The sequence below is a fragment of the Neovison vison genome, chromosome 12 (assembly GCF_020171115.1).
Source record: "Neovison vison isolate M4711 chromosome 12, ASM_NN_V1, whole genome shotgun sequence".
NCBI classification, from domain to species: Eukaryota; Metazoa; Chordata; class Mammalia; order Carnivora; family Mustelidae; genus Neogale; species Neogale vison.
In genome coordinates, this window is record NC_058102.1 from 14,666,244 (window position 1) to 14,691,964 (window position 25,721).

The 25,721-nt window shown below is 41.5% G+C and overlaps 1 protein-coding gene across 1 annotated transcript; it reads right to left on the bottom strand.

Annotated features, from left to right (window-relative positions):
- Nucleotides 1-1,014: 1,014 nt before the first annotated feature.
- On the bottom strand, nucleotides 1,015-25,650 carry PWP1 (PWP1 homolog, endonuclein). Its single transcript, XM_044226838.1, has 15 exons — nucleotides 25,442-25,650; nucleotides 22,404-22,462; nucleotides 22,089-22,273; nucleotides 19,775-19,860; nucleotides 19,580-19,676; nucleotides 15,546-15,656; nucleotides 14,592-14,722; nucleotides 13,934-13,995; nucleotides 8,112-8,208; nucleotides 7,388-7,449; nucleotides 5,861-5,972; nucleotides 4,054-4,144; nucleotides 3,848-3,969; nucleotides 2,433-2,538; nucleotides 1,015-1,669 (listed from the first exon to the last, which is right to left on the bottom strand). Exons 1-15 carry the CDS (start codon nucleotides 25,511-25,513, stop codon nucleotides 1,560-1,562), a joined length of 1,503 nt encoding a protein of 500 aa, XP_044082773.1. The 5' UTR covers nucleotides 25,514-25,650; the 3' UTR covers nucleotides 1,015-1,559.
- Nucleotides 25,651-25,721: the final 71 nt, after the last annotated feature.

Sequence of the window (25,721 nt, forward strand, 5' to 3'; positions counted from 1 at the left end):
GGCAGGCTAGAGGCAGAGGGAGAAGCAGGCTCCCCGCCAAGCAAGGAGCCCGATGCGGGACTCAATCCCAGGACACTGGGATCATGACCCGAGCCGAAGGCAGTCGCTCAACCAACTGAGCCACCCAGGCGTCCCGGAGCTTTTGTTCCCTGATCGCTTTCTGTAGAGTTCTGGAGGACGGGAATACAAATGGCGGCCTCCTGGTCTCTGGCCGGAGGAGCCAAGAGCCCGGGGCCCCGCACCCCAGTGCGCCCTCAGCGAACAGCTCCCAGTAACTCCCGTCTGCCTGACCTCCGGCCGCGCTCCGAGCTCATGGAGCCTGCGGCCGGTTCAAGGCAACACCAAGCTGTGAGCTTACTGTCGGCTCTGTCTCTGCAGCCGGCTTTCCCGTTCCAATATCCGCAAGCTCTGCAACACTCAGACACCCCCGATCCTTCTGTCACCCTGCGGGACCTGAGGCCACGCCGACCCCGCCTGGGCTTCGCCCCGGTTTAGCCTCTGGAGCGATGTCCCTCAGCGGAACAGACTTTTAAAAGTCCTGATTTTGTGCTCCGTTGCTCTGCCGCTTGCCGGGAGCCGGCCCCTCCCCCCGGGGTCTATCTTCCCGTCGCTTTGGATTCACTTCTCCGCCAGTCCTACCTTTCAGAAAGTGGTTGTTTTTCTGCTTCTAGAATTGCTGTTCTTCTTCTCTTCGATCTGCAGATGGATTTGCAGGTGTTTGCAATCTTTAGATAAGCTCTCTAGCTGATCTCCTGCTAGCTGAAGTAGTCTCAGCCTGCTACTTCTCCGCCATCTTGACTCCTCCCCCTCTGAATGGTCTATTTCTTGATGAAAGTGGGGTATTAAAGTCTGCTATAATTACTGTATTGCTGTTTCTCCCTTTATGTCTGTTAATATTTGCTTTATGTGTTTAGGTGCTCCTATGATATTTATGAATGTTCTATCCTCTTATTGGACTGACATCTTTATCATAATGTAATACCTCTTTTTCTTTAATAACAGTGAATACCATGCTGGGGGAAAAGAGAAATATCACCTTTAATTTAGTCACTGAATTTTACAAGTAGCACTGAGGACATTTCTAAAATCATGAACCTTAGTTGGAAAAGAGTCAAGTCAGGAAAGAGCAATTCCTGGGGCACCTGCCCGTGTTTATGGCTACTGTGCAATCTTGGCCAAGTCACAACCTTTCAAGGCCTGGGTTTACCCATCGTTTAAGATCAGAGGATTTTCTTCTAAAATTCCATAAATTACTACCTATTTTACAAACCTACAGGTTACTTATGACATATGGCCTATTTTAGGAATTATTTCTTAAAAACCTCTTTATTATCCTCTTCCAGAAATGCAGCAGGATCCCTAAACCCCACACACTGAAAAGGCAAAGCACGAAGACCAGCCCTGTTTGTGCTGCCGCCATAGCTGCAGAGGAATGTTTGGGAGCAAGAAATGAAATTTGTTTCAGTCACTACATCGCTGTAGCTACACGTGGAGATTTCTCGGCCAGGTTTTTAAATCTGAGTTAAGGTAATAAAAACCAGGAAATTTTATGCTCCGCATTAAGATTCCATTGGTGTGTCTGAGCTCCTGCTCCCAAAAGGACCACTAATAGATGAACTTCTCGTATGGCCAAGAACAAGCCTCTCTCGTCTTCCAAATGCTTCATTTACTAAAACACAAATAAACAGTTAAGAAGTTACCAGGTCAGAAAATTAAGAACCTATTCTATAAAATACAGAGATGCAGAAATGAACAAGGATGGTTCTCTGCCCTAGTGTGGAAGTTTTATGAAACTATATTTAACACTTTATCAACGGGAAATGAAATAACCCAACACAGAAGTCCAGATTAACATTCTGAATGAAGTTAACGGTGTTTTAAATTGGTCTGCTATTTAACTTACTTTGCCTTGTCCTGGTTTTAATCTACCTTGATAAAGTGACTATCTTCTTTCATTAACCAGCAGAAAACTTTTTTGGATTTAAAACCTTTTTTCTACATGGAAGACTGAGGGATCAGACGAGCTGTATCTTCTGTGTGTACAGGACAAGCCAGACAACCTCAAGGTAAGAAATAAGCAACCAGGTTCCCCTGAAGTCTCCGGAGAAGAGGGGTCCCTTAAGGAAAGCTGGATTTTGTGGGAAGTAGTTGAGAAAAGGTGGATTATTCACACTGGGAGGGGGAGGGCTGTTCTTAGAAACCATGTTATATTTCCTTCCAGCTTTCCCATAAATTCAAATTTTGTGAAGTATTTAAAAAATAATCTACATTTAAATTGTGAAGACAGATTTGTGAACATGAACATCTCCACATTACATGTGATCTTGTCCATTTCCCCAAGCGGACTACATTACAGGATGAACACCAGATCTACTTAATGTATTCAAGCCACACATTTTTCTCGTTTAGAAGAAGGGAATTAAAATTCTTACCTGATGAGACTGTGCTTATATCCCAGACCCGAAGCCCTTCTTTCTGACCTCCAAAGGCATAAATAAATGGCAAATCAGGGCAACAGGAAGAACAGAACAGAACTCCCTAGGAAGAGGAAAACAGATGGTCAGTCCTTCCAGAAAGCCCCAATGTAAAGCCCTGCTCCTATCTACATAAATTTGAACCAACTCACCAGTATGTCTTAAGTCTCTTGCAGAGTCTTACAAGACAAAGCCAAGTAAGTTCAGCATGATGGCCATTCTGTGAGGATGTATGCACTGTGACTACCCAGGTCTCTAATCTCAGTTTTCCCAGAAACTTTTGTTTCCCTTTTTTTTTGTTGTTGTTTTTTTTGTTTTTTTGTTTTTTTTTACTGGGATCAGTGGTCAGACTGGTGACGTAAAGAGGGTCCCAGGCAGGCTCTGGAGTGGACTCGGCCCTGGCACCGCCTTCCTGTGCCCCAGGCGACCCACACTAGCAGGGGAGCCTGTGTCCTCGGAGCCACACCGTCCTTGTCCACAGAAGGGGTGTGGACACCCACTCCTCAGCCATCCGTTCTCGTTCATGGGAGAGGTATAGACCCTGAACTCGCCACTGGGCCCCGGAAGCCATCCCAGGCAGGATTTGACACTCAATTTTGTTTCCCTTTTTAAGCAATGATGTTACTGTAGGTCACCATTAAATCATTTTTTTAACTTCTGAATTTTTTTTATGCTTATTACTAATACATATGCATTATAGAAAACAAACACAAAGTATAAAAATCAGTAAGATAATACTGTTTAAATTTAAAATCTTATTCCAAAACATAAACATTTAAGCATTTAAATATAAGTGGGAGATAGTACTATACAATTGCATCTGTAACTTACTTTACCCACAAATATTTATACAAACAGATGTGCAGTGTTCTGTATCTACAATTATACTAACTCATTGCCTGACATCCAGTAGGTGCTCAATAAATATTTGCTAAATGAATTCTGGTTATTTCTAAATTTTTTGCTATTACATAGTAATCCATTTCGGTGTAGTCAAAACTAGTTATGCAAAGATGTAGTGATAGATAAACTGACCCTAACAGCTACAGTGCCCTAAATGTCCAAGCTTTCCTGGGATGGGCCTCAATTTAGAGTTAAAAAAAGAAAACCATGGCCATTCTACTTAAGTCCTAGAAAATCTCTTTCCATCCTTCTTCCCAAACAACGGTTCATTGTGTCTGTTAGGAAAGGAACCAGATAGGACAATTTGAGAGGATCTCCATGACTCACAAACCTCCCACCAAGTTTTGACTAAGCTAAAATGAACCTCCCCACAAATCCATATTCTTTAATGCAGTGATTCCTAGGGAAAGACGACAGTACAGGTCAGAAACAAACAAAAAAGCAGAAAAGGAAGATGCCCAAATTCTTACCATTTTCATGTCCCTAGAGTGAACCAGACTTGGCCTGTCTCCTAATATGTCCCAGATCTTCACATACTTGTCTGCTGATGCTGTCACAAGACAGCCCTTGATTTGACTACTTAGATCAAGACCTAAAGGAAGAGATTAGCTCAGACTCTGAAATGTAGATTTACTTCATTGTAAGTTAATAGAAATGAAACACTATTTGGGCTCACCGGAAATTTCATCATTGTGTGCATTAAGTGTAAAAATTGGCTTATCTGAACGTGCATCCAAATTATACACAAAGCCGTCATCCGTACTGGCCTGGAAAGAGGAAAAGACGGTCAAGGTCATGCTACATGGCAAGAAAATTTAGCAATGGGTAAGGGGTGTAAATTATAGTAGAAACCAGCTATTTACCTGAGGAGTTTATTTAAAAAAAAAAAAACCAAAAAACCCAAAAAAACCAAAAACCCACGAAAAATTTCCTGGGGTATAAGCGGAATTTGTCCCTGCATGGACTAATGTAGCTGGCGCGTGTACCGTGCAGTGGGTATGAGGACGAAGCTTTGGTGGTGCTGCGGGCGAGGGTGAGAGATGGGCTAGCTGAGGTCACGTCCAAGGGAACAGAGGCCTGGGAAGCACAGCCTTTACGGTACAGGCAGAGGGAACCAGAGAGAGAGGGTATAATATAGGTCATCAGGGGAGCAAAGAAATAGCACTTCTGAAGAAAGCAACGAATGTCAACATTTGGCAGAGAGGCTTAATGAGTAAGGAAGGCAGATTACGGTGGATTGTTACACTTCCAAGAAAGGGGAGAAAAGAAGGAACCAACAGACAGACCTAGTCAAGGACAGGAGAGAGACTTGCGCCTGTGTGCCAGCTGAGGGCATCAGCCACGACAGGAAACGAGGGGAAAAAGGAACAAGTGATAAGTCTTAATGGCTGGGCCACGAAGAGGACAAAAAGAGGACAGAGGTCTCATCGTGGGAGCCTGGAGTGAAGGAGGCAAACCATTTAATTGTAATCACTTTTTATTTTCCTAAATATCTGTGATTTTAGTACCAATGAAAAATTGTTAGCAAATGCCTCAGAAATTATGTGTGCTTGAGTGCTGAGAGCCAAATTACAACACAACATTCAAATACAACTGGCACTTCACTCCTGATAACCATAAAAGGGAATCTGGCTTCAAGCGACACAGCTGGGAACAGCAATGTGCCTCTGAGCAGAGACTACATGTGCTCAGAATCAATGTTTCAGAAAACTTAATAAAACTATCCACTGATTTTAAGAAAGCGTTTCTTTCTCTCATTCATAAAGTACTACATATTTACTTTAGGAAAATTAGGAAATTTATGGATGTACCACAATTTCTTTAATCTTCTGGATGAAAGCTCGGGTTTTATTTCTCCATGGATTGAAAGGTCTGCAGAATCTTTGGATGCTACACAGAAAACTGTTATCCTATACATATTAAGGATATTTAAACCAAGAACTTAATACTTTTTCCTATCTGGGAGACTGCTATATTAAAAAGGCTAGCATTCTCATCACTGAAGCTCCATTTAATTTAAATAAAATCATCTTCTTGGATGAAATTATTAAAAAATATAGATTAGGTATGCTTAATATTTCAAAGAAACACACTAATAATACAATCAAAATCAGGAACTAAAATGTGGCACTTTGAAATGGCTGGAAATTGGCAAAATCATTTACATGTTAACCATTTGTGGCTGCCCCATTATTGTTAAGTTTTTTTTAACCCTAAAATCTAACTATTCCACAGTATTAATACAGAAAAAGCAGGGCGGTTGGATGGCTCAGTTGGTAGAGCACGTGACTCTCCATGTCAGGGTTGGGAGTTCAAGGCCCATACTGGGCGTGGAGACTTAAAAAAACCCCCAAAACCAAAAACAAACCCCACCCCCCACCCCCCAAAAACAAACAAACCTCCACCAGAGAAAGATTCTCTCTACAGTGGAATTAGAACAAGTCATTAGTAACCTAGATAAGCAAAACAGTATGTAGCTTTACCAAAAAATGACAAGGTGAAAAGTGATTCCAAGTCACTCTCTCAATCTGCCCGCTGAATCGCCACATTCGATGGCTTTCATCTGGACTTCGGCAGTCATACAAAGCCACTGACCTGGACAGACAGGCAAAGTTAGGGTTTTAAGAGTTCAATTCGTCTATATGTTTTATATTTATTTATAATGAAATGGTAACAAAACACTGTGAACTCAAGATCCAATTATATAAAGCCTGTTTTAAGGTTCTAAAATAAAGAAGAAAAGAGGAGTTGATTTTCACTAGCTGGTAGACTCTGGTTCTGTCACTTGAAGGCACTGGTGGCTCTGGATATCATAGCAGACTTGACGGTCTCCAGGCTCAGCCATCCACTCACAAGATGAATCCTCTCTCTTTCCAAAAGACTAGGGCAACTTTGAATTTTCCTGTTCCCAGCAGTGCTCAGAGCCAGATAATTCATGTCTTAACCACATTTACTCTATAAGCAGGTTACCGTGCTGGGGAAGCCAGTGGACAGACTTTATAATTCTGAATGAATCCGAACTAAAAAATATAACTATTACTCTTCAAAAGAGAAGGAATCAAAATAAAGACTGCAACTTGGTTTCTGCTTCTACTGGCTCTCTCTCCCACCTTCAGACCCAATCCGCAAAAAGGTGCACATGCATGACTGGAAAACCCCTGTGAGGGACTGCAGTGGGTCTGATCCCTCCCCTCCCCCTCCAGCCACACTCTCTGTCAGGGTTATAGGAATTCTTCCACAAACGCACTCTGTTCCCCACTCCATGTTATCTCTTTCCGCCTAGAAAGTAAGCCAGAAGTATACTAGTTCTGAGCCTAGGTCTAAAGAGGCATTGGTATCTCTGCTGAAGCGTCTGACCTCACCATGAGAACATGTGGGGGCTAGCCCACTGGTCCCCTGAGGATATGAAACAAGGAGAGCCCAATCTCCATCGCCCCACCAAAATAAGCCAAGATCTACCAGTTGAACCTAGCCTAGATTAGCTCCATCTTGCAGTGGCACAAGAAATACATGCCTATTGTTAAGTCTATTCTAAGTCACTGAATTTTGGACAGCCTGCTTTGTAGCAATGGCAAACTCCTATGCCCTCTAAAAATCAAAGCAGTTGCTAGTTAGGAACTACATTATTACTACAGAACAACATTCCCTTAGAGACTGAAAGGACCAAAGTTGAAAGGGACAAGTGAGGGGCGCCTGGGTGGCTCAGTGGGTTAAGCTGCTGCCTTCGGCTCAGGTCATGATCTCAGGGTCCTGGGATCGAGTCCCGCATCGGGCTCTCTGCTCAGCAGGGGGCCTGCTTCCCTCTCTCTCTCTCTGCCTGCCTCTCTACTTGTGATCTCTGTCAAATAAATAAATTAAAAATCTTAAAAAAAAAAAAAAAAAGAAAAGAAAGGGACAAGTGAGTATTACTGCAAGTTTAAACACTCAGTATTGTAGTCTGAGCATCAAGTCATACTTTCTGAATTAGAAGATTAAAAACAGCAGCAATAATTCCTGCAGTGTTTTCTTACTTATCATAGGATCCAGAAATAAGAGTCTGTGCTTCAAATGGATGAAACTGCAAAGTCTGGACCTAATAGGAGAAAACATAAATAAACAGATCTATGTTTGTTTGGTTTTAGTAAAACTGCTGAGTACTTAAATCAAGAGAATCAATTTGGCAGTGTTTCTATAAATTTTTCCCTTTGAAATTTAGTAGTATTTAGAGAAACAAATGTACTACATAATCCAAAGGATAAGCATTTTCAAATAAAAGCAGATACTTTAAAGACAATGCAGGATTTCTCAAGTTCTGTTTGACAGAATACTTACATCCCTCAAATATTAAATATACTGAGAACAAAAGAGCGAGCAGTCAAACTTACTGGGCAACTCTAAATATTCTGACATATTCTGAAGTCCCTGACTATACGCTAGCACATCTGACCTCTGAGTTCTGCAACAACAGATCTGTTAAATTCTTTAACCTCATCTGGTGAGTGACAGCCCTGTCTCTTTATGAGTCTCTGTAAACATGCTACAAATTACTAATGTTTCCAGTCACTTCATCTGTCTCCGCAGTTGGATCTCTAAGATGAGTAATTCTAACTATCATACTGGGCTCTGTGAGGGTCCAATAAGACAGCATGTCAAAGCACTTTATAATTCATAGAAAGTCATGTATGTTTGGGATTATTGTAGCCAATATTTGTCCCATACTTTTTAGACTCCCTTTTATCCACTCAATCACCATACCTTGTCTGTGTGTACAGCAAGGCTAGCTGCTGGTTTCCCTAAGGACATATCCCACAGAATTACAGTGTTGTCAGCTGATGCACTTGCCAGCACGTTTCTGAGAAAGGGAGGAGACAAATCAGGTAATTGTTTTTAAAGTCAAGAGCGCTAAATGTAAGAATTCCATTTTCAGTAACATCCAAAGGAATAAGATACTTGAGAATAAATTTAACAAAAGCATTTAAGGTTTACATATTGAAAACTACAAAAGATTGTTGGAAGAAACAGTATCGGAATGAATGGAAAGATATCCCATGTTCATGGATTGGAAGACTTTGTTTTTAAAGATTTATCTACTTATTTAAGTAATCTCTACACCCAATGCGGGGCTCAAACTCATGACCCTGAGGATTAAGAGTTGCATGCTCCACCAACTAAGCCAGCCAGGCACCCTGATTTAATATTGTTAAGACAGAAATACTGCTATTTACAAACTGATCTATGGATTTGGCCAATCTCTTTCAAAATCCCTGCAGACTTTTTTTTTTTTTTTTTTGCAAAGAATGGACAAGCTGGTTTTAAATTCATATGGAGGGGTGCCTGGGTGGCTCAGCTCGTTGCATATCCAACATATGGTTTTAGCTCAGGTTGTGATCTCATGAGTTATGGGATCGAGCCCCTCATCAGACTCTGTAGTTGGTGTGAGTCTGCTTGGGATTTATTTTCCTCCCTCTGTCCCACCCACTTGCATGTACTTTCTCTAAAATAAACAAATCTTTAAAAAAAAGTTCATATGGAAATGTAAAGGACTCAGAATAGCCAAAATAATCTTGGAAAAGAGAGCAAAGCTGAAAGGTTCACAGTATGGATTTCAAAATGGACTGAAAAGCCACAATAATCCTAACAATGTCGTACTGGCTTAAGGACAGACATACCAGTTAACAGAACAGATGAAGAATAAATCCTCAAATTTATGGTCATTTGTTTCTGACAAAGATGTTAAGATTATTCACTGTTCAATGGGGAAAAGAACAGTATTATCAACATATGGCTCAGGGACAACTGGATATCCTCATGTAAAAGAATGAAGTTAGACCTCCATCTCATATAACTTCAAAATAGATCATGGACCTACTAATGTAAGAGCTAAAACTATTAAACTCTCAGAAGAAAACAGGTATAAATCTTTGTGACCCTGGGTTAGGCAATGATGTCTTAGGTATGACACAAAAAGCCTTAGAAACAAAAGACATAAATGAACAGGACATCACCAACATGAAAACCTTTTGTATTGTAAATGAGATCATCAAGAAAGTGAAGAGACCACAGAATGGGAGAAAATTATTTATAAGTCATATCTGATAAAGGACTTGATTCTAGAATATATAAAGAACTCTCAAATAATAAAAAGATAATCTAATCAGAAGATGGTCAAAGAATATGAATGGACATTTCTCTAAAGAAGATCTATAAATAGCAAATGAGCATGTGAAAAGTTGTTCACTAGGGAAAGGAAAAGGAAAACATGGGATACCACTACATACTCACAGGACAGGTATAACGAAAAAGACAAACAATAGTAAGTGCTAGTAAAACAGAAAAATCAGCTACCATGCTGGTGGGAATGGAAATGGTATAGACACTACCATATGGCCTAGAAATTACACTCCTTAGGGATAGATCCTAGAAAATAAAAACAGGTCTGTGCAAAAATCTGTCCATTAATATTTACAGTAGCATTATTCATAATAGGCAAAAAATAATCACAAACAAAATGTCTATTAACTGGTGAACAGATACACGAAATGTCGTATATCCATTCAAGCAATTAAAAAGGATCGATGTACTAATTAATGCTCCAACAGGACGGACCTTGAAAACATATACAAAAGTGACAGGATCCAGACACAGAAGGCCACATATTTTATGATTCCTTTTCTAAGAAGGAATGTCCAACGACAGTCAAATCCAGAGAGACAGAAAGGGGCTGGAAGCACAGGAGGAGGAGGAATGACCGTTTATAATACAGATTGCTTTTTTGGACTGATGAAAATGTTTTGGAATTAGACAGTGGAGATAGGTGTACAATTTTGGAAATACACCCCAAGTTGCTGAATTGTACACATTAAAGATTGAATTTCATGATATGTGATTTTATATCTCGATTTTTTTTTTTTTTTTTAAATAAAAAAGGGCATGGGACGCCTGGGTGGCTCAGTTGGTTAAGCGGCTGCCTTCAGCTCGGGTCACGATCCCAGTGTCCTGGGATCGAGTCCCACATCGGGCTCCTTGCTTGGCAGGGAGCTTGCTTCTCCCTCTGCCTGCCACTCTGTCTGCCTGTGCTCTCTCTGACAAATAAATAAATAAAATCTTAAAAAAAAAAAAGGCATTAAATGCTATTAATAAGAAAACAATTTGTCTACCTCTTAGGGATCAAGTGATAATAATGTCATTCTACAAGAGAACACAGGCCTCAGAGCCCAGAAAACCTGAAAAGGATTCCTGGTGCTGCCATTTACTAATCGTAAGTCTTAAGAAGTCAGTCTCACTTCCTTGCCTGCCGATGAGAATGCCACAACCAACTTCAAAGGGTTACTACTCAATTACATGGCTGAGTAATCCCCTTAAGGGGATTAGAGGCCAGTAGGTCCCTGATTAATGTTAGTTGCCTGTCTTTCCTCTTTGTAAAAATAGATATTCCTGGAACCTCATTCTTCACTATCTAATTTGAAATGGCTCTGACACAGAATTAAGTCATTAGTGATCATAATATTTGTCCAGAAAATTGATATGCTGTTAAAATAAAATGTTGATGGGTCCATTTCTGGAGTATTATTTCCTCAAGAAATACTTCCATTATACAAACTGCTTTCTGTTTTATAACTCACATTTCAGTGACATAGGCAGGGTCTCTTAAGAGGGTCATGTATATTATTTCATTCTAATCAATGAATTTCAAATTTCTACCATTAAGTCCCATATATAAGTCATTAATGTTTTAAGTCCTCGGCAGGTCAAAGATTTAATGTTACTTAAATTCCCAGTATTTTGTTTATATTCAATGCCTGCCAACAGCAAAAAGTTAAAATTTTGCGGTACAATTTTTCATCCTAGTCCTTCTCCCAACACCCGAGATTCCTTTCATATTAAAATTCTTAGTGTATCAGGCTTAAAAATAAATTACCAGCCCCCCAAACTCCTGAATGCTGTACTCCCAAGAAGAATACAACAATAAGAGTATGAATGAGCAGAGAACATGCATGTTGGTCCCGGGAGCATTTGACTTCCCCAACTAAGAACAAGGTCAACATGTTATTCTTCACGACTTTCACAAACTTTTCTGTGCACCAGGGTATGTATGGCAAGTATTTAAAAGCATTCTGTACCTTTTCAGTAAAGAAAGGGGAAAGAAGAAGCAAGGTCTGTAATAAGATGGAGAAAGTAGAGGAGTTAAGGAGCAAAGACACGGGTGGCCCTACAGTCACGAAGGCGTGAGTGCAGACAGGGTGCGGCAGGGGTGCTGGTGCTGGCAGCGTCTGCACGGAGCTCAGGAGCTGTGGTTGGGCAAAGGCACTGCTGGATCAGCCGGAAGTGATGAGGGATTGTTCTGCCAGAACAAACTCAGTTATTCAAATTAACAGCTACTGTATGTAAGAACTTAGTATATATAATAACTGTGACAGGTCAGATTTATAAACAACTGGGTTCCTAAAAGCAGGGCACACTCATTTCAATCTCTTGTCTGCCCATTAGTTAAGAACGGGCCCAATTCAGATAAAACCTGGGGAAGTTTCAAAAAACAAAACAACACAACAGATTCTTGGGCCCTTGCTCCAGAAGTGACTCAATCTTAAGGGGATTAGAGGCCAGGACTTTAACCTTTACTTATTTTTTTAAAAGATTTATTTTTAAGTAATCTCTATACCCAATGTGGGGCTTGAACTCAGAACCCTGAGATCAAGAGTCACATACGCTACCGAATGAGCCAGCCAGGTGCCCCTCACCAAATGGTTCTAACTCTGAAGAGGTGTGAACGCAAACAGGAAGACAGGCTCTCCGTGGGTGAGCCAGCACTCTGGGCCCTCCTCCCAGTGCTCACAATTACAAAGGATCCCGTGTAACAGAGAGGTTGGGAAAATGGGCCTTGGGTGACCCCGTTTGTTCTTACGCCTCAAGTAAGCTCAACCTGATGCTCACCTTCCTTGCCTTAGAAGCCCCTCAAACCAACCATGCTATTAGGGAAATGGCCTTCTGAGGTAACTGCTGTTTAAAGAGGAGTATAAAGAATATGCAGACGACACATGCAGAAGAAGGAAGTGGAACTCTTACCTTCGACTGTGCGCAACACTTAACTCAGAATGGATCCAAACACCTAAATGTAGGAGCTAAGACTATAAAACTCTCAAGGGAAGAACCTCATGACAAGGATCTGGCAAAGATTTCCTGGATAGAACACTAAACGCACAGGTAACAAAAGTAAAAATAAACTGACTACATCAAAATTAAGAACTGTGCGTCAAAGGACACTATCGCAAGAGTTAAAGGGGATCCATCAGATGGGGGAGATATTTGCAAATCACATATCTGAGAAGAGATTGTATCTGGACTATATAAAGATCTAAAACTCAGTGAAAAACCAAAAACCTCAATTCAAAAATGTGCAAAGGTCTTAGAAAGACATTTCTCCGAAGATAAACACAAATGGGCCAACAGGCACCTGAAAAGTGCTCCACAAAATGGTAAACACAGAACTGCCACACGAAGCAGCAATTTCACTTTCGGGGAGACACCCGTAAGAACTGAAAGCTGGGATATTTGTACACCCACATTATTTACATCAATGTGTGTAACCGCAGCACCGCTCACAACAGCCAGGAGGTGGGAGCAACCCAAGTGTTCCTCGACAGATGGAAAAACAAAATGTGGGTGATCCGAACAATGCAATGTCATTCAGCCCTAAAGAGAAAGGCAATCTTGCCACATGCGACAACATGGAGGACCTCGTGCTAAGTGAAATAAGCCAGTCAGCAAAGGGCCGATACAATTCTACGTTTATAAGGTAACTGCAAGAGTTGACTTTACAGAGACACAAAGGTTACTAGGGCCTGAGGGTGCCAAGGATGGAGAGTTGTTGTTTAATGGATACATGCTTTCAATTCTGGAAAGTGACAAAAGCTCTGGAGTTGGACATTGCACAACAATGTCCACTGAACTATACAATTAAAAATAGTTCAAGTAGGGGCACCTGGGTGACTCAATGGGTTAAGCCTTATGCCTTCGGCTCAGGTCATGATCTCAGGGTCCTGGGATTGAGTCCCACATCAGGCTCTCTGTTCAGCAGGGAGCCTGCTTCCCCCCAACCCCTCTGCCTCTCTGCCTACTTGTGATCTCTCTCTGTCAAATAAATAAAATAAAAAAAATATTTAAAAAAAAAGCACAAGTGGTAAATATTATATATATTTTATCACAATTAAATCAGCTGAAAAAAATTTGGATGAGATTTTGTGCAAACTAAACGAAATGAGGGAAATGTCTCCCATGAAAAGAAACACAATTTGGCACCACTGGCATTGAAGCAGTTTTTTCCCCAGTGCTGCTGGGAGGGCGCTTGGTCACCAAGTCTGTAACGAGCCCAAGCCCCTACAGACCTTGGAACTGGCAGGTGATGTGGGGGCTGCAAGGACACAGACGGCAGAGCCCTTGCCTTCAAGCGGCGTGCACTGCAGGAAAGGGAAGGAAGACACAGAGACCCCAACACACGACGTGGAGACAGGGGTAGGCATGAGGTAAGATGACGGTGGTTACAGTCTCTAACAACCCTCCAAATGTTATTTCTTTTTTACCTGATCAGCTTATTCCAGGAAAGGTCCAGGACAGCGTCAGTATGCCCCTCTGCTGAGGAACTCTGTAATAATTGTTTCATTACTTTTTGTATTAAACTGACCCCTGTAATTGATCTTAATTTGAAAGATTCTTTAAATCTTAAGATTACTGTTTGATCTTCAGCAAACTTGCTTTCAAGCTGAAGACCTAAAGAAACACCTTGCCTTCCTGTTACTTTAGGATCCGGGATAAATACTCCTTACAGAAGACAAACTATAGCAGTTCTTAATCTAGGTGGTAGAGTTCTACAAATAACCCCCCCCAAGTTAAGTTTTAAAAGCTGCAGGAATTAATACACTGATATTTAGAATTCAACGTACTAAAGGCTAAACAGAATTCTTTCAAAAATTCCAAGAAGCATATGAGTGTGAATAGTTACTATATCAAAAAGGGTCAAACCCGAGAGTAAGTGGTTTGGGAAAGGATGAGTAACATAGCAATGACGTGTGCAATCAGAGATCCATGCTTCCCTGGATGGGCCTTTTAAAACCCCAACTACGGACAATATCTGTCCTGTTCCGCCAAAGCGTCTAACTGAAATACTAACTGTATGTTCTCCTGCCTCCACCCCACCAGGAAACTTCTCTGTCATGAGAGTTTAATTATTGACTTGTTTACCTTCTTCCCTTTCTTTTTCTTCTTTTTCGATAGCTTACTTCCAAGAGTGAAGACCGGTTCTAAAGAGTCCACTATGTCAAGGTCCCACACTTCAATAACGGGGGTCATGTTTCCCACAGCAATATAATTTCCTACAGGAGGAAGTGAGGTATTGGATTTGAAACATTTCTAATGAAAAATACTGCACCGTGGGTCGAGTGATGCCTTAGAGCACTTTCTCTCAAACTTGCACATGCCTGTGTTGTCACCTGAATATTCAAATGCATATTCCGTTTCAGAAGGGCTGGGGTGCGCCCCTACATAAGCACTCTGACCAGCTCCCAGGTGTACTGTACTGTGCTGCTGGCCCTGGGACCATAATTTGAATAAAAAGGGCTCAGTCTTTTGACCCCAGGGTCCCTACTTAGGTTCTAAGAACAAAAATCATCTTCCACCTTCACCAGTGTTGTGAAAACAGGGACTGCATCAGACCATGAATGTGAATAAGCTTGGCAAACGAGACGTGAGGTTGAGCAGGACCAGATTTTACCCTTCTTAAGAAGCAGGTTGGGGCAACTAGCAGTGTGCGGCTGGGGCTACGGCAACTGACGCAAGAACCTACTTCTCTCTTCAGTTTGGTTTACTTGAGGTTTTCTAAGAAAGGTCATGCCACCAAACTCTTGGGCCATGCTACTTTCTACTGGGTTTACTTCACACCGTTTTGCAGCTCCTAATGCTGTGAACCTGTTCTTCTGCCTACAGCAATAGCAGTTCTTTATCTGATGTCTGAAGACACACAGACTCAAAACAATTACGTGATTGTGTTTTAAGAACTAACAATGTAACTTCATAAAATAACAATTTCATTTAAAAATCAACAATTCTGAAAACATTCATAGAGAATACATAACTTATATGGCTAGAAATAACATACAGGGCTAGGAACGCCTGAGCCACCTTAGCTTTTCTAATTACCTGTAGAATCATCTGGACTGGGATCAAAATTCAGCCATTCCACGCTTAGAGGGTATGCAGACAGCAGTATATCATGATGCACATAAAAGGAATCTTCTTCCTGATTATAAACTGAAAATATAAAACATTGGGACAAGACTTTATTGTGTCAGAGTAAGAAATCACATCCCACTGAAAAGGACACACTCTCCCTGTTAAACCTACAGAAGCCCATGTGCTTAAAGCAAGACACATCTGATGGCATCAAAAGGAGCCTCCCAAGTTGTTACTGCTCAGCAAAATTCTGCAGGTCTCATATATTCCCATCACCTGGTGTGCTCCAAAGGAACAGGAACAGGGGCAAGGAACTGACATTTGCCTGAACCCCCCCATCGGCATATGCAATGGTTAGAACAGTCCTATACTCCAGTCCACCCACTACAGAAAACAAATGTTCATAAGGGATCCATAGGGAGCATTTGATTATTATCTTTTAAAGGTCTATCTGGTTATAAGAATAAATAAAAAATAGAACTGGAGAGAAAAAACTCACATTTAGAAATCTAAATGCTTGTCAAGAATTACTGCTTTAGTATTTAAAGATCAACAATGTAAATAAAGCTCTTGAGAACACTTTTGGAATATGACAACTAAAACAACTGGCTCTTTATCATTCAGAGTTATAATGTTAAGGAGCAAAGATATTGTTAAAATCAATGACTAAGAAGTCTTTCAAAAATTATGCCATGAAACACTGATAAAACCGAGCCCAAACAATCAGAAATCTGCCCCCCCATATGCTTTTTATTAGAAAGAAGCAAAGTTAAAAGAGACTAAGAATTTTTAAAGAAATTCCTCAGACCACTTTCTATGTATGTTTTCTGAGGCAAGGGAAACAAAAATAAACTACGTAGAAGCTACATCAAAATTAGAATCTTCTGCACAGAGAACGAAACAATCAACAAAACTAAATGGCAACCTACAGAATGGGAGCAGATATTTGCAAATGACATATCTAATGAAGGGTTAGTATCCAAAATATATAAAGAACCTATAAAACTCAACACCAAAAAATAAATAATCCAATTAAAAAATGGACAGAAGAATGAAAAGACGTTTTTACAAAGAAGACCTACAGATGGCCAACAGACACATGGAACGATGCTCCACATCATTGATCAGGGAAATATAAATCAAAACTACAAGGAGAGACCACTTTGCACCTGTCAGAATGGCTAAAAACAACAACACAAAAAACAGTAGATGTTGGCAAGGATGTAGAGAAAGGGGAACCCTCCTCTAACCCTGCTTGTGGAGATGTAAACCGGTGCAGCCCGTGTAGAAAACAATACAGGGGTTCCTCAGAGAGTTAAAAACAGAACTACTCTACAATCCAGCAATCACACTACTAGGTATTTACCCAAAGAATACAAAAGTACTAATGTAAAGGGGTACATGGACCCCGATATTTATATTTATACATTATCTACAACAATCAAATTATGGAAAGAGCCCAAATGTCCACTGACTGATGAATGGATAAAGATGTGGTGTGTGTGTACACACACACACACACACACACACACACACACACGGAGGAATATTATTCAGCCATAAAGAAGAATGAAATCTTGCCATTTGCGAGGATATGGATAAAGCTAGAGAGTATCACACTAAATGAAATAAGTCAGAGAAAGACAAATACCATATGATTTCACTTACATGTGGAATTTAAGAAACAAAACAAGCAAAAGGAATAAAGAGAGAGAGAGACAGACTCTTAACTGTGAAGAACTGATGGTCAGCAGGATGGAGGTGGGCGGGGGCTGGGCGGGTGCTGGGAGCAACTGGTGATGGGGACGAAGGAGGGCACTTGCTGTGATGAGCCCCGGTGACGCGTGGAGGTGCCGAATCACTGTAATGCACACCCGAAACTAGTATTACACTGTATGTTCACTAACTGGAATTTAAATAAAAACTTTTAAAAAATTCCTCAAACCTCTGCATCTGGGTTAGATGCAAGGATCAGCAGATTCCAAGTCACGTTCCATCCTATCACTTCATGACGAATGTTTAAAATGGAAAACTTGTGTTCCTGCGAGAACCTCAACTGTGGTCCAAGTACTCAGCTAACATTTCAGATAAATACGATGATGAAGCTGTAAAATAATCTCCTTTTATCTATGTCAAATCAACATTCAGATCAGCTTTTAAGTGCAATTTTGAATTTATTCTTGCCTAGAGATATGCTAAATAATTTGGAGATCCATACCAGATCCACACCATTCACCAGATCCGAGTATCTCTTTAATGATGTCAATCAGACTAAGGAAGTAGGACTACCACTGCTTTAACTCCTTAACCCCTCTCCGATACTCACTAAATACAAAGGAATGACTCCAATAAGCTCTCAAAGGAAAATGTACAAAAATCAATGTCAAACTGAGTTTCGATTTTTGAAATTAGAACTTTAAGAATTTATTTATTTGAAAGAAAGATCATAAATAGGTAGAGAGGCAGGTGCGGTGGCCAGGAGGAAGCAGGCCCCCTGCTGAGCAGAGAGCTGGATGTGGGGCTTGATCCCAGGGGCCTGAGACCATGACCTGAGCCAAGGGCAGAGGCTTAATTCATTGAGCCACCCAGGCACCCCTGGAATTTTTTTTTTTTTTTTTTTGGTAAAAATTTTATTTATTTGACATAGAGAGAGAGAAATCACAAGTAGGCAGAGAGGCAGGCGGGGGGTGGGGTGGGGAGCAGGCTCCCTGCGGAGCAGAGAGCCCAACCTGGGGCTCCATCCCAGGACCCCGAGATCATGACCCAAGCCGAAGGCAGAAGCCTAACCCACTGAGCCACCCAGGTGCCCCTAGAATGGTTTTTTTAAAAATTTTGCCACATGGTTTGAAATATGTAAAAAGTTCAAAGATCATTAGAAGAAAAACTTTGCACTAAGATTTCTGCTATTTAAAGCCTTTTCATTTTATAAATAGATCCACAATGGGCCATGGGATTAAAATGGCCTAATCCACAGACTTCCTGAAGGCAGTCTTAAGGATTGTGAGGATTTCCAAAAATCCAGCTACGAAATGGAGTAAGTGACAAAGTAACCTAGAAGATGTAAAAAAAAAAAAAAAAAGAAAAATTAAACATAAAGATTTTAATTTTCAAGCTATGCAACTGTGCTTCTATAGCAAAAGGCCTTAGCTTAATATCTTTAAAGCTTCAAATTTTAAAGACAGATGATTAGAAGATTGTTGAGTAAGGACAGACATGTCTGAGGATGTGCACAGGAGAAGGGACAAGAAAAACAGAAGGGAAAATCTAGAGGCAGAATACTGTAGACGTCCTGAAGGTCTATTTTTTTAGAAAACAGTTATTCAATTAATGTTTGTTGAGATAATAAATATTGACATTACATACATCTGACTTAAAATTCCAAATGAAAAAGAAAAATTCAAATCAGTGCCCACTTCAGATTCAAAGCATTCACCTCCGGCTGTGGTGCAAATATTCCTTGAAGTGGGAAAGGAGACTAGAGGAATGGAAGCCCTTTCATTGAGTTTTTGTGAAGAAATGCAGGGGAAATATGTGAAAAGACTGTGGAAAAAAGCAGAAAAAAACCTGCCTATTGAGTATAATCTTCACCATGTAAAGAAAAAGTACGCAGAAAAGAGACTGGAGTAAAAAGCCAGGGCAACAAGTTACCTCTCGGTAACAGGACTGTAATTGTTTCCTGTATTTTTATATGGCTTTACTTCTAGGTTTTCTCCAATGTTCTCCAACTGAACATCTGAACAAAAATGTTCAAAAAAATACTAAACCTGCGCGCACACACACACACCAGGAGACCCATTTCCATAAATAAGTCATGTACGAGCCACATACTAGACCACACTTGCCCAGGCACAATGACCAGCGTATCTACAGACTGTATATAATTAACCATGTAACTTAAATGAGATCCACCAGGAACTGTGCCTGAAAATTCACAATAGTAGCTATTATAGTGATTACTTTCATCTTAGAGAACCTTTCCCCAAGGGCTGCCCGCCACTTACCGTGGACCTCTAAATTGCACTGGTCTTGTTCAGCTCTGCCACAAACTATCAGATTGTCACTGGGCTTGATCAAGAAATCTTCACGTTCATATTGCTCCTAAGTGGAGAGAATAAGTCATTAACTAGAAGCAGATATTTGGTAAGGTTTTCCAAACACTTAAGAAGCATAATTCGAAAAGCTACATAAATATTTACCGTATCTTTCAGAGTAACATAAGGATCTTGATCATTACTTCCATAGACTGTAAGACCCAAGAGAGATTCACCGAGAGTTTCAGTATCTGTAAGAATTCATAAATTGAACAGTCATTTCAACAAAAGCATTTTCCTAAGGTATTCCATCTTAGTTCCAACTATCTGTTTCATAACTAACTGGATCATCCACAGGTGGGAAAGGAAATACTGGATAATAAACAGGAATTTAAAAGCCAATTTTAGGGGGGCATGGGTGGCACAGTCAGTTACGTGTCTGACTCTAGGTTTCGGCACAGGTCATGACCTCAGGATCTGTATCGGGTTCCGTGCTCAGCGGGGTCTGCTTAAGACTCTCCCTCTCCCCCCAACACATATGCTCTCTAATGAATAAATCTTAAAAAAACCCCAAAAACATTTATATTTGACTTTGGAATGCATACCTGATAGTCTTGGTCTTCACAATGTTCCAATAAAATTAAACTGTAAAGCTCTCTTTTAGAAAATACTAGCACTCTGCTCAGATGGCTTGGTCAGTTAAATGTCTGACTCTTGATTTCAGCTCAGGTTGTGATCTCAGGGTTGAGATCAAGCCCTGAGTCGGGCTCCATGCTGGACATGGAGCCTGCTTAAGATTCTTTCTCCCTCTGTCCCTCCCCACTCCTATTAAAAAAAAAAAAAGAAAAAAGAAAAGTGTACTTACTTTTAAAAAGAGATAAAACTATCCTAAGACACCAGAATTGATATAGAATAAGGGTTGCCTGGTCAAATAAAAAGAATGATGGGCTGGGGCACCTGGGTGGCTCAGTGGGTTAAGCCTCTGCCTTCGGCTCAGGTCATGACCTCGGGGTCCTGGGATGGAGCCCCACATCAGGCTCTCTGCTCAGCAGGGAGCCTGCTTCCCCACCCACTCTTTCTGCCTGCCTAACTTCTTATGATCTCTCTCTCTGTGAAATAAATAAATAAATTTTATTTATTTATTTGAGATAAGTTTGTGATCTCTCTCTCTGTGAAATAAATAAAATCTTAAAAAAAAAAGAATGATGGGTTTCACAAAGTTAAACTGGTTATTATATTGCAAGATTTCTCGGAACTGCTTCTATGCTAATTTACTATATGACTCTGAAAGAGATGCTATTATGCCTTTTTCACTAAACTTATCTCAAATTAGAATTCTCTTATGGCATATCTGCAAGGGTGACCTAGAGTAGACCCCAAATAACATAAAACTCAGGAAAGAAATATACTCTAATTGTTAGGGAAAGCTACTTTAAGGAGGCAGGACTAATCTGTCTTAAACATCTGATTAACAACAGAGATGGGAATTTCAACCAGACAAGAAAGACAGCCAATAATCCACATAGTGTGGAGATTATTAAGAAGCAATTAAAAAAAAAGATTTTATTTATTTATTTGAGAGGGAGAAAAAGAGCATGAGCATGATCCCAGGACCCTGAGCTCATGACCTGAGCTGAAGTCAGATGCTTAACTGAATGAACCACCCAGGTGCCCCAAGAAGCTGTTTCTGAATGCCATTTCTCCAGGCTGGGTTAGCTCTTCCTTTCTCGGTATTCCCATGGTATCTGTCCTAACAGGATGGTCACAAGTTTAGGTGTGCACAACTCAGAGCCCAATGGAAAATACTATTCTCTGCACCTGATGAAGTGTACTCTAAGAGTAAAGGCTTTGCAGCAAGAGAATGTTCAACCCTCAGCTCCACTGTCCATGACTGTGTGGCCCTGGCAAAGTCAGCTGATCTTTGTAAGCCTCAGTTTTCTTTGTAAAATGGGGGTAATAACCCCTCTCTCATTATTGCAAAGAGACACAAGTTACAGATTAAAATTTTTTTTTCATTCGGGTACAGGTGAAACACAGTATTAGTTTCAAGTGTACAACGCAGTGATTTACCTTGATCTCTTATGCTTCATGCCAGGCTCACAGGTGTAGCAACCATCTGTCACCACAGAGCGCGATCACAGCATCTCTGACTATATTCCCTACACTGTAGCTTTCATCCCCAAGACTTACTCATTCTGTAACTGGAGGCCTGTATCTCCCACTTCCCTTTGCCCATTCCCCAACTTGAATTACAGATCATGCCCATCACTTCCAATAAAATATACAATACTATGCTTTTTTATGTCTTAGTTTAGTAGGTTAGCTTATTTCTTCAACTAGTTTAGGAAACATGTTAACTGCCTTAGACTTGAGCCAATTATTTAACCGGTATAAAGGACAACAAAAGCTCTGAAGCAGCAGAAGCATGATCTAATACACTGAGCCTGTGATTAAAAACCAGAAGTAAGTGAACTCTAACCTGGGTCACCTTCCTCATCGTATTTATCTAAGTCGTACTCAGCCAGCTCATCATCATCCAGCGTCCTGTCGTCCTCTGGGTCGCCATCTTCCAGGGGCTCCCTTGGTCGTGCTTGGGTACGTGCACTCTGCATGCCATCTTCCGAAGGATCGCCTGTCTCCTCTTCGTCACTGCCCCCTTCTTCTCTGTGCCAAGGAACAAAAAAGAGAAATCACCCAAATGGTACTATCTGACAAGAAGACAACTTCATCATCAATGTTTGAAATTTACATTTCATCTGGACTTGACTTTAGACATCAACAATCCTAAACTTACTGTAATTTTTCCTTAGCTTCAGCAATGAGACGTTTTACTTCTTCTTTACTAAGTTCTACCTATAAGAGAGCAAACATTTCATTACCATACAGTTAAGGAAATCTTTATAAATCTCTGAGTTAAAAAGAAGTCTGCGAACTAATGTAAAATATAACTTCAAAAAATATCAAGAATCAAACTTCAATCCAGACTCCCTAAATCTACCATAAATGGGATTTTCACAGGTCTTTATAATTATTAAATCCATTTCCCACCTGAAACTGTTAAAAAACAAAAAACAAAAAAACGGTGCTCAGTCTACTTCTTCCCAGACTTTTCAGAAAAGACTAACTTGTATAAACCGGCTTCTGTGACAGTACAGCTCATTTTCTTTCAACTATTCTGATTTCTTCTTGGCTACTTCTCATTTCCCCTGTGAGTATTCCTAAATAAATTACCCCAGCCTTGGTCCCCTCCTCTTTTCCTGGTTCTCACTGTGATTCATTATGAATCACACGCTGTCACTTCCTTGCAAAGGTCATTCATTCTGGAGACTAAAACTATCACCTCGGAACTGATTACCCCTAACTCATCCTTCTCTAGCGCCTCCAGACTCCAGTTGCATCTTTCTGTCTTTCTTCCTTTTTTTTTTTTTTGCAGACTCCCTGCAGCCTGGAGCCTGACAACACAGGACTCTTGATCTCACGACCCTGAGATCATGACCTGAGCCAAAATCAAGAGTCAGATGTGTAGGGGCGCCTGGGTGGCTCAGTGGGTTATGCAGCTGCCTTTGGCTCGGGTCATGATCTCAGGGTCCTGGGGTCGAGTCCCGCATCGGGCTCTCTGCTCAGCAGGGAGCCTGCTTCCCTCTCTCTCTCTGGCTGCCTCTCCATCTACTTGTGATTTCTCTGTCAAATAAATACATAAAATCTTAAAAAAAAAAAAAAAAAAAAAGAGTCAGATGTGTAACCTCCTGAGCCACCCAGCCACCCCCCCCATCCCCACCTTTCCAGCTGCCTTTAAGACTCTCCACTTGGGAAATCCTGTTCAAAAGGATCATTAGAATCATTCTCTTTATTTCAAAACTGGCATTCTTTCATCTAATCAATGCTTTAATACCTTTTAAAACATCCCATTATTGCGAAACTGTAAACTCACTGAAGACAGAAACAACTTCTTGTTCTGTGTTTACACACACAATTCAGTGCTCAGCCCCTGGTAGGGATGGATACTTGATGACAGACGATGATTCAGTCAATCACTCAGTTTGCACTAAACATCTCTAGTAATATGGAAATCCTCCTGAGGGAAGACATTCATTGTTCCAGAAATTAAAGGCTTTTGAAATTAATTAAAAGATTTTTTTTTTAAAGATACTTATTTTTCGGGGCACCTGGGTGGCTCAGTGGGTTAAGCCTCTGCCTTCAGTTCATGTCATCAGGGGGTATAGCTCAGTGGTAGAGCATTTGACTGCAGTTCATGTCATCATCTCAAGGTCCTGGGATCGAGCCCCACATTGGGATCTCTACTCTGCAGGGAGCCTGCTTCCCCCTCTCTCTGCCTATTTGTGATCTCTGTCAAATAAATAAATAAAATCTTTAAAAAAAAGATATTTTTCTAATTACTCTCACTGATCTCAGTTTTTCTGGGATTTTGTAGAATAAACTTAATCTCTTCTTCCTATTTTGATTTTGTAGAATAAACGCAAACTCTTCAAGCAGTGGTTACCAAACTTGTATTCAATTAAAATCACGTGGTGGGGGGAGGGAATCTTCTCACACTCCAGACCAATTAAATCACAATATGCAGGAGTGGGGCGCAGGCACTGTGTTTTTTTTTTAAAGTAAGCTGCAGGCCCAATGGGGGCAGGTGGGTGTGTGGCACTTGAACCCATGACCCTGTGATCAAGAGCCCAGGCTCCACCAATGAAGCCAGTGAGGTGCCCCAGACATCACTACCTTCTGCAGCTCTCCAAGTGGTTCCAGTGTGTGGACAAGTCTGGAACTCATACAGTCTTTAAAAGGTTACATGTCCCTTTTTAATAACAACTATTACCTCCTTCAATAATTTCTATTGAGATAATTTCCTGGCCTTATTCTTTCTCTCTATATATACACACAATGAGCACCTACTGGAGCCAAGCACGGGAGAAACTGGTGAATAAAACAAGCACAGTCTGTCCCCTGGTGGAATTTAAACCTTCCAAGCCCTCATTCCTGTTAACCTCACCTCCCAGCCACTTACATTCCTATCACTTTTCCCACCTTTGTCATCACTGGCCCAAATACATTCAGTACCCCCTCCCCTTTCCATTCATAGCATTTACTCCCACGGACATATATGCGCATGTCAACTCCATAAAGGCATTTTTCTGTTTTGTTTATGCCTACCCCTGGACCCTGAACAATGCCCAACCCACAGAAAGCACTGAGTAAATATCAGCTGAAGAACTTAAATTATCTTCACCTCTACCACTGACTCATTTTCGAACTTCTGCAGGTTTTTTCCTTCTTAATGTGTCAGGTTTACCTCTCATCACCCACTGCCACAACATCTCACTTGGATCACTGCGAGAAATTCCCAATTCAGCGCCCGCCTCACGACGTCATAGTCTCCATACCAGTTGTTCTACCCTCCAGCTCTCATCCTGCCCAGAATGCCAAGCACACGAGTAGAAAGTGGTTTCCCATTATCCCATGCTCCCTCTTCCCGCTATGCCTGAACACGCACTAGAGTGAGCGTGAACCCTCACTGCTGTCAGTGAGAAGTTGAGAGATTTCCCGCTGAGAGCAGCACCCCGCCCCCTTCCCGCCCGCCAGGCCCACGTGCTCGCCAATTCCGGGGTGGGCTGGACTCGTGGGAAGAGACCGTGAGGGGGCGCGGCCCCCGACTCGGAGCCGGGGGGCCCCTCACCACAATCAGGGCAAAGCCGGCCTCACCCCGGCCAGTCACACCAGCCAGGCCCAGGCCGCGTGGAGCGGGTCCAGGTTCTCTAGGCAGGCCTGGACGAGGATGCCGCGAAGAGGCCGCTCCCCCTACCTCCGAGCGGCCAGGCCTACCTTGTCTGGCGTCTCTTTGGCCACGCCGCAGCGGACCCAGGCCACGCAGGTCACCTGCCGACTGCGGTTCATGGTCCTCTCAACTCAAGGACGCCTCACGCTACAGATTCGGCTGCAGCAGCACCGAGACCCCCGCCGCCCTGCGGTCGCCAGGCTCTGTGACAAGCCTGGGGCTGCTGCTTGCACACGGCGCACGCGCAGACGCTGATTTCTGCGCCTCCGCGCCTTCTTGTGACGTCATTCCAGGGCGACCGACGGGAAAGGGGTGGGAAAAGGGTTG

What these genes read in the sequence shown, in the direction of transcription:
- PWP1 (XM_044226838.1), bottom strand. Translation starts at nt 25,513, where the DNA reads ATGAACCGCAGTCGGCAGGTGACCTGCGTGGCCTGGGTCCGCTGCGGC. An exon ending in TTGCTGTACACACAGACAAG is followed by an intron (nt 7,450 to 8,111) that starts GTATGGTGATTG and finishes TTCTCCTATTAG; the next exon opens with GTCCAGACTTTGCAGTTTCA. An exon ending in ACTCTAGGGACATGAAAATG is followed by an intron (nt 2,539 to 3,847) that starts GTAAGAATTTGG and finishes TCCTCTTCCTAG; the next exon opens with GGAGTTCTGTTCTGTTCTTC.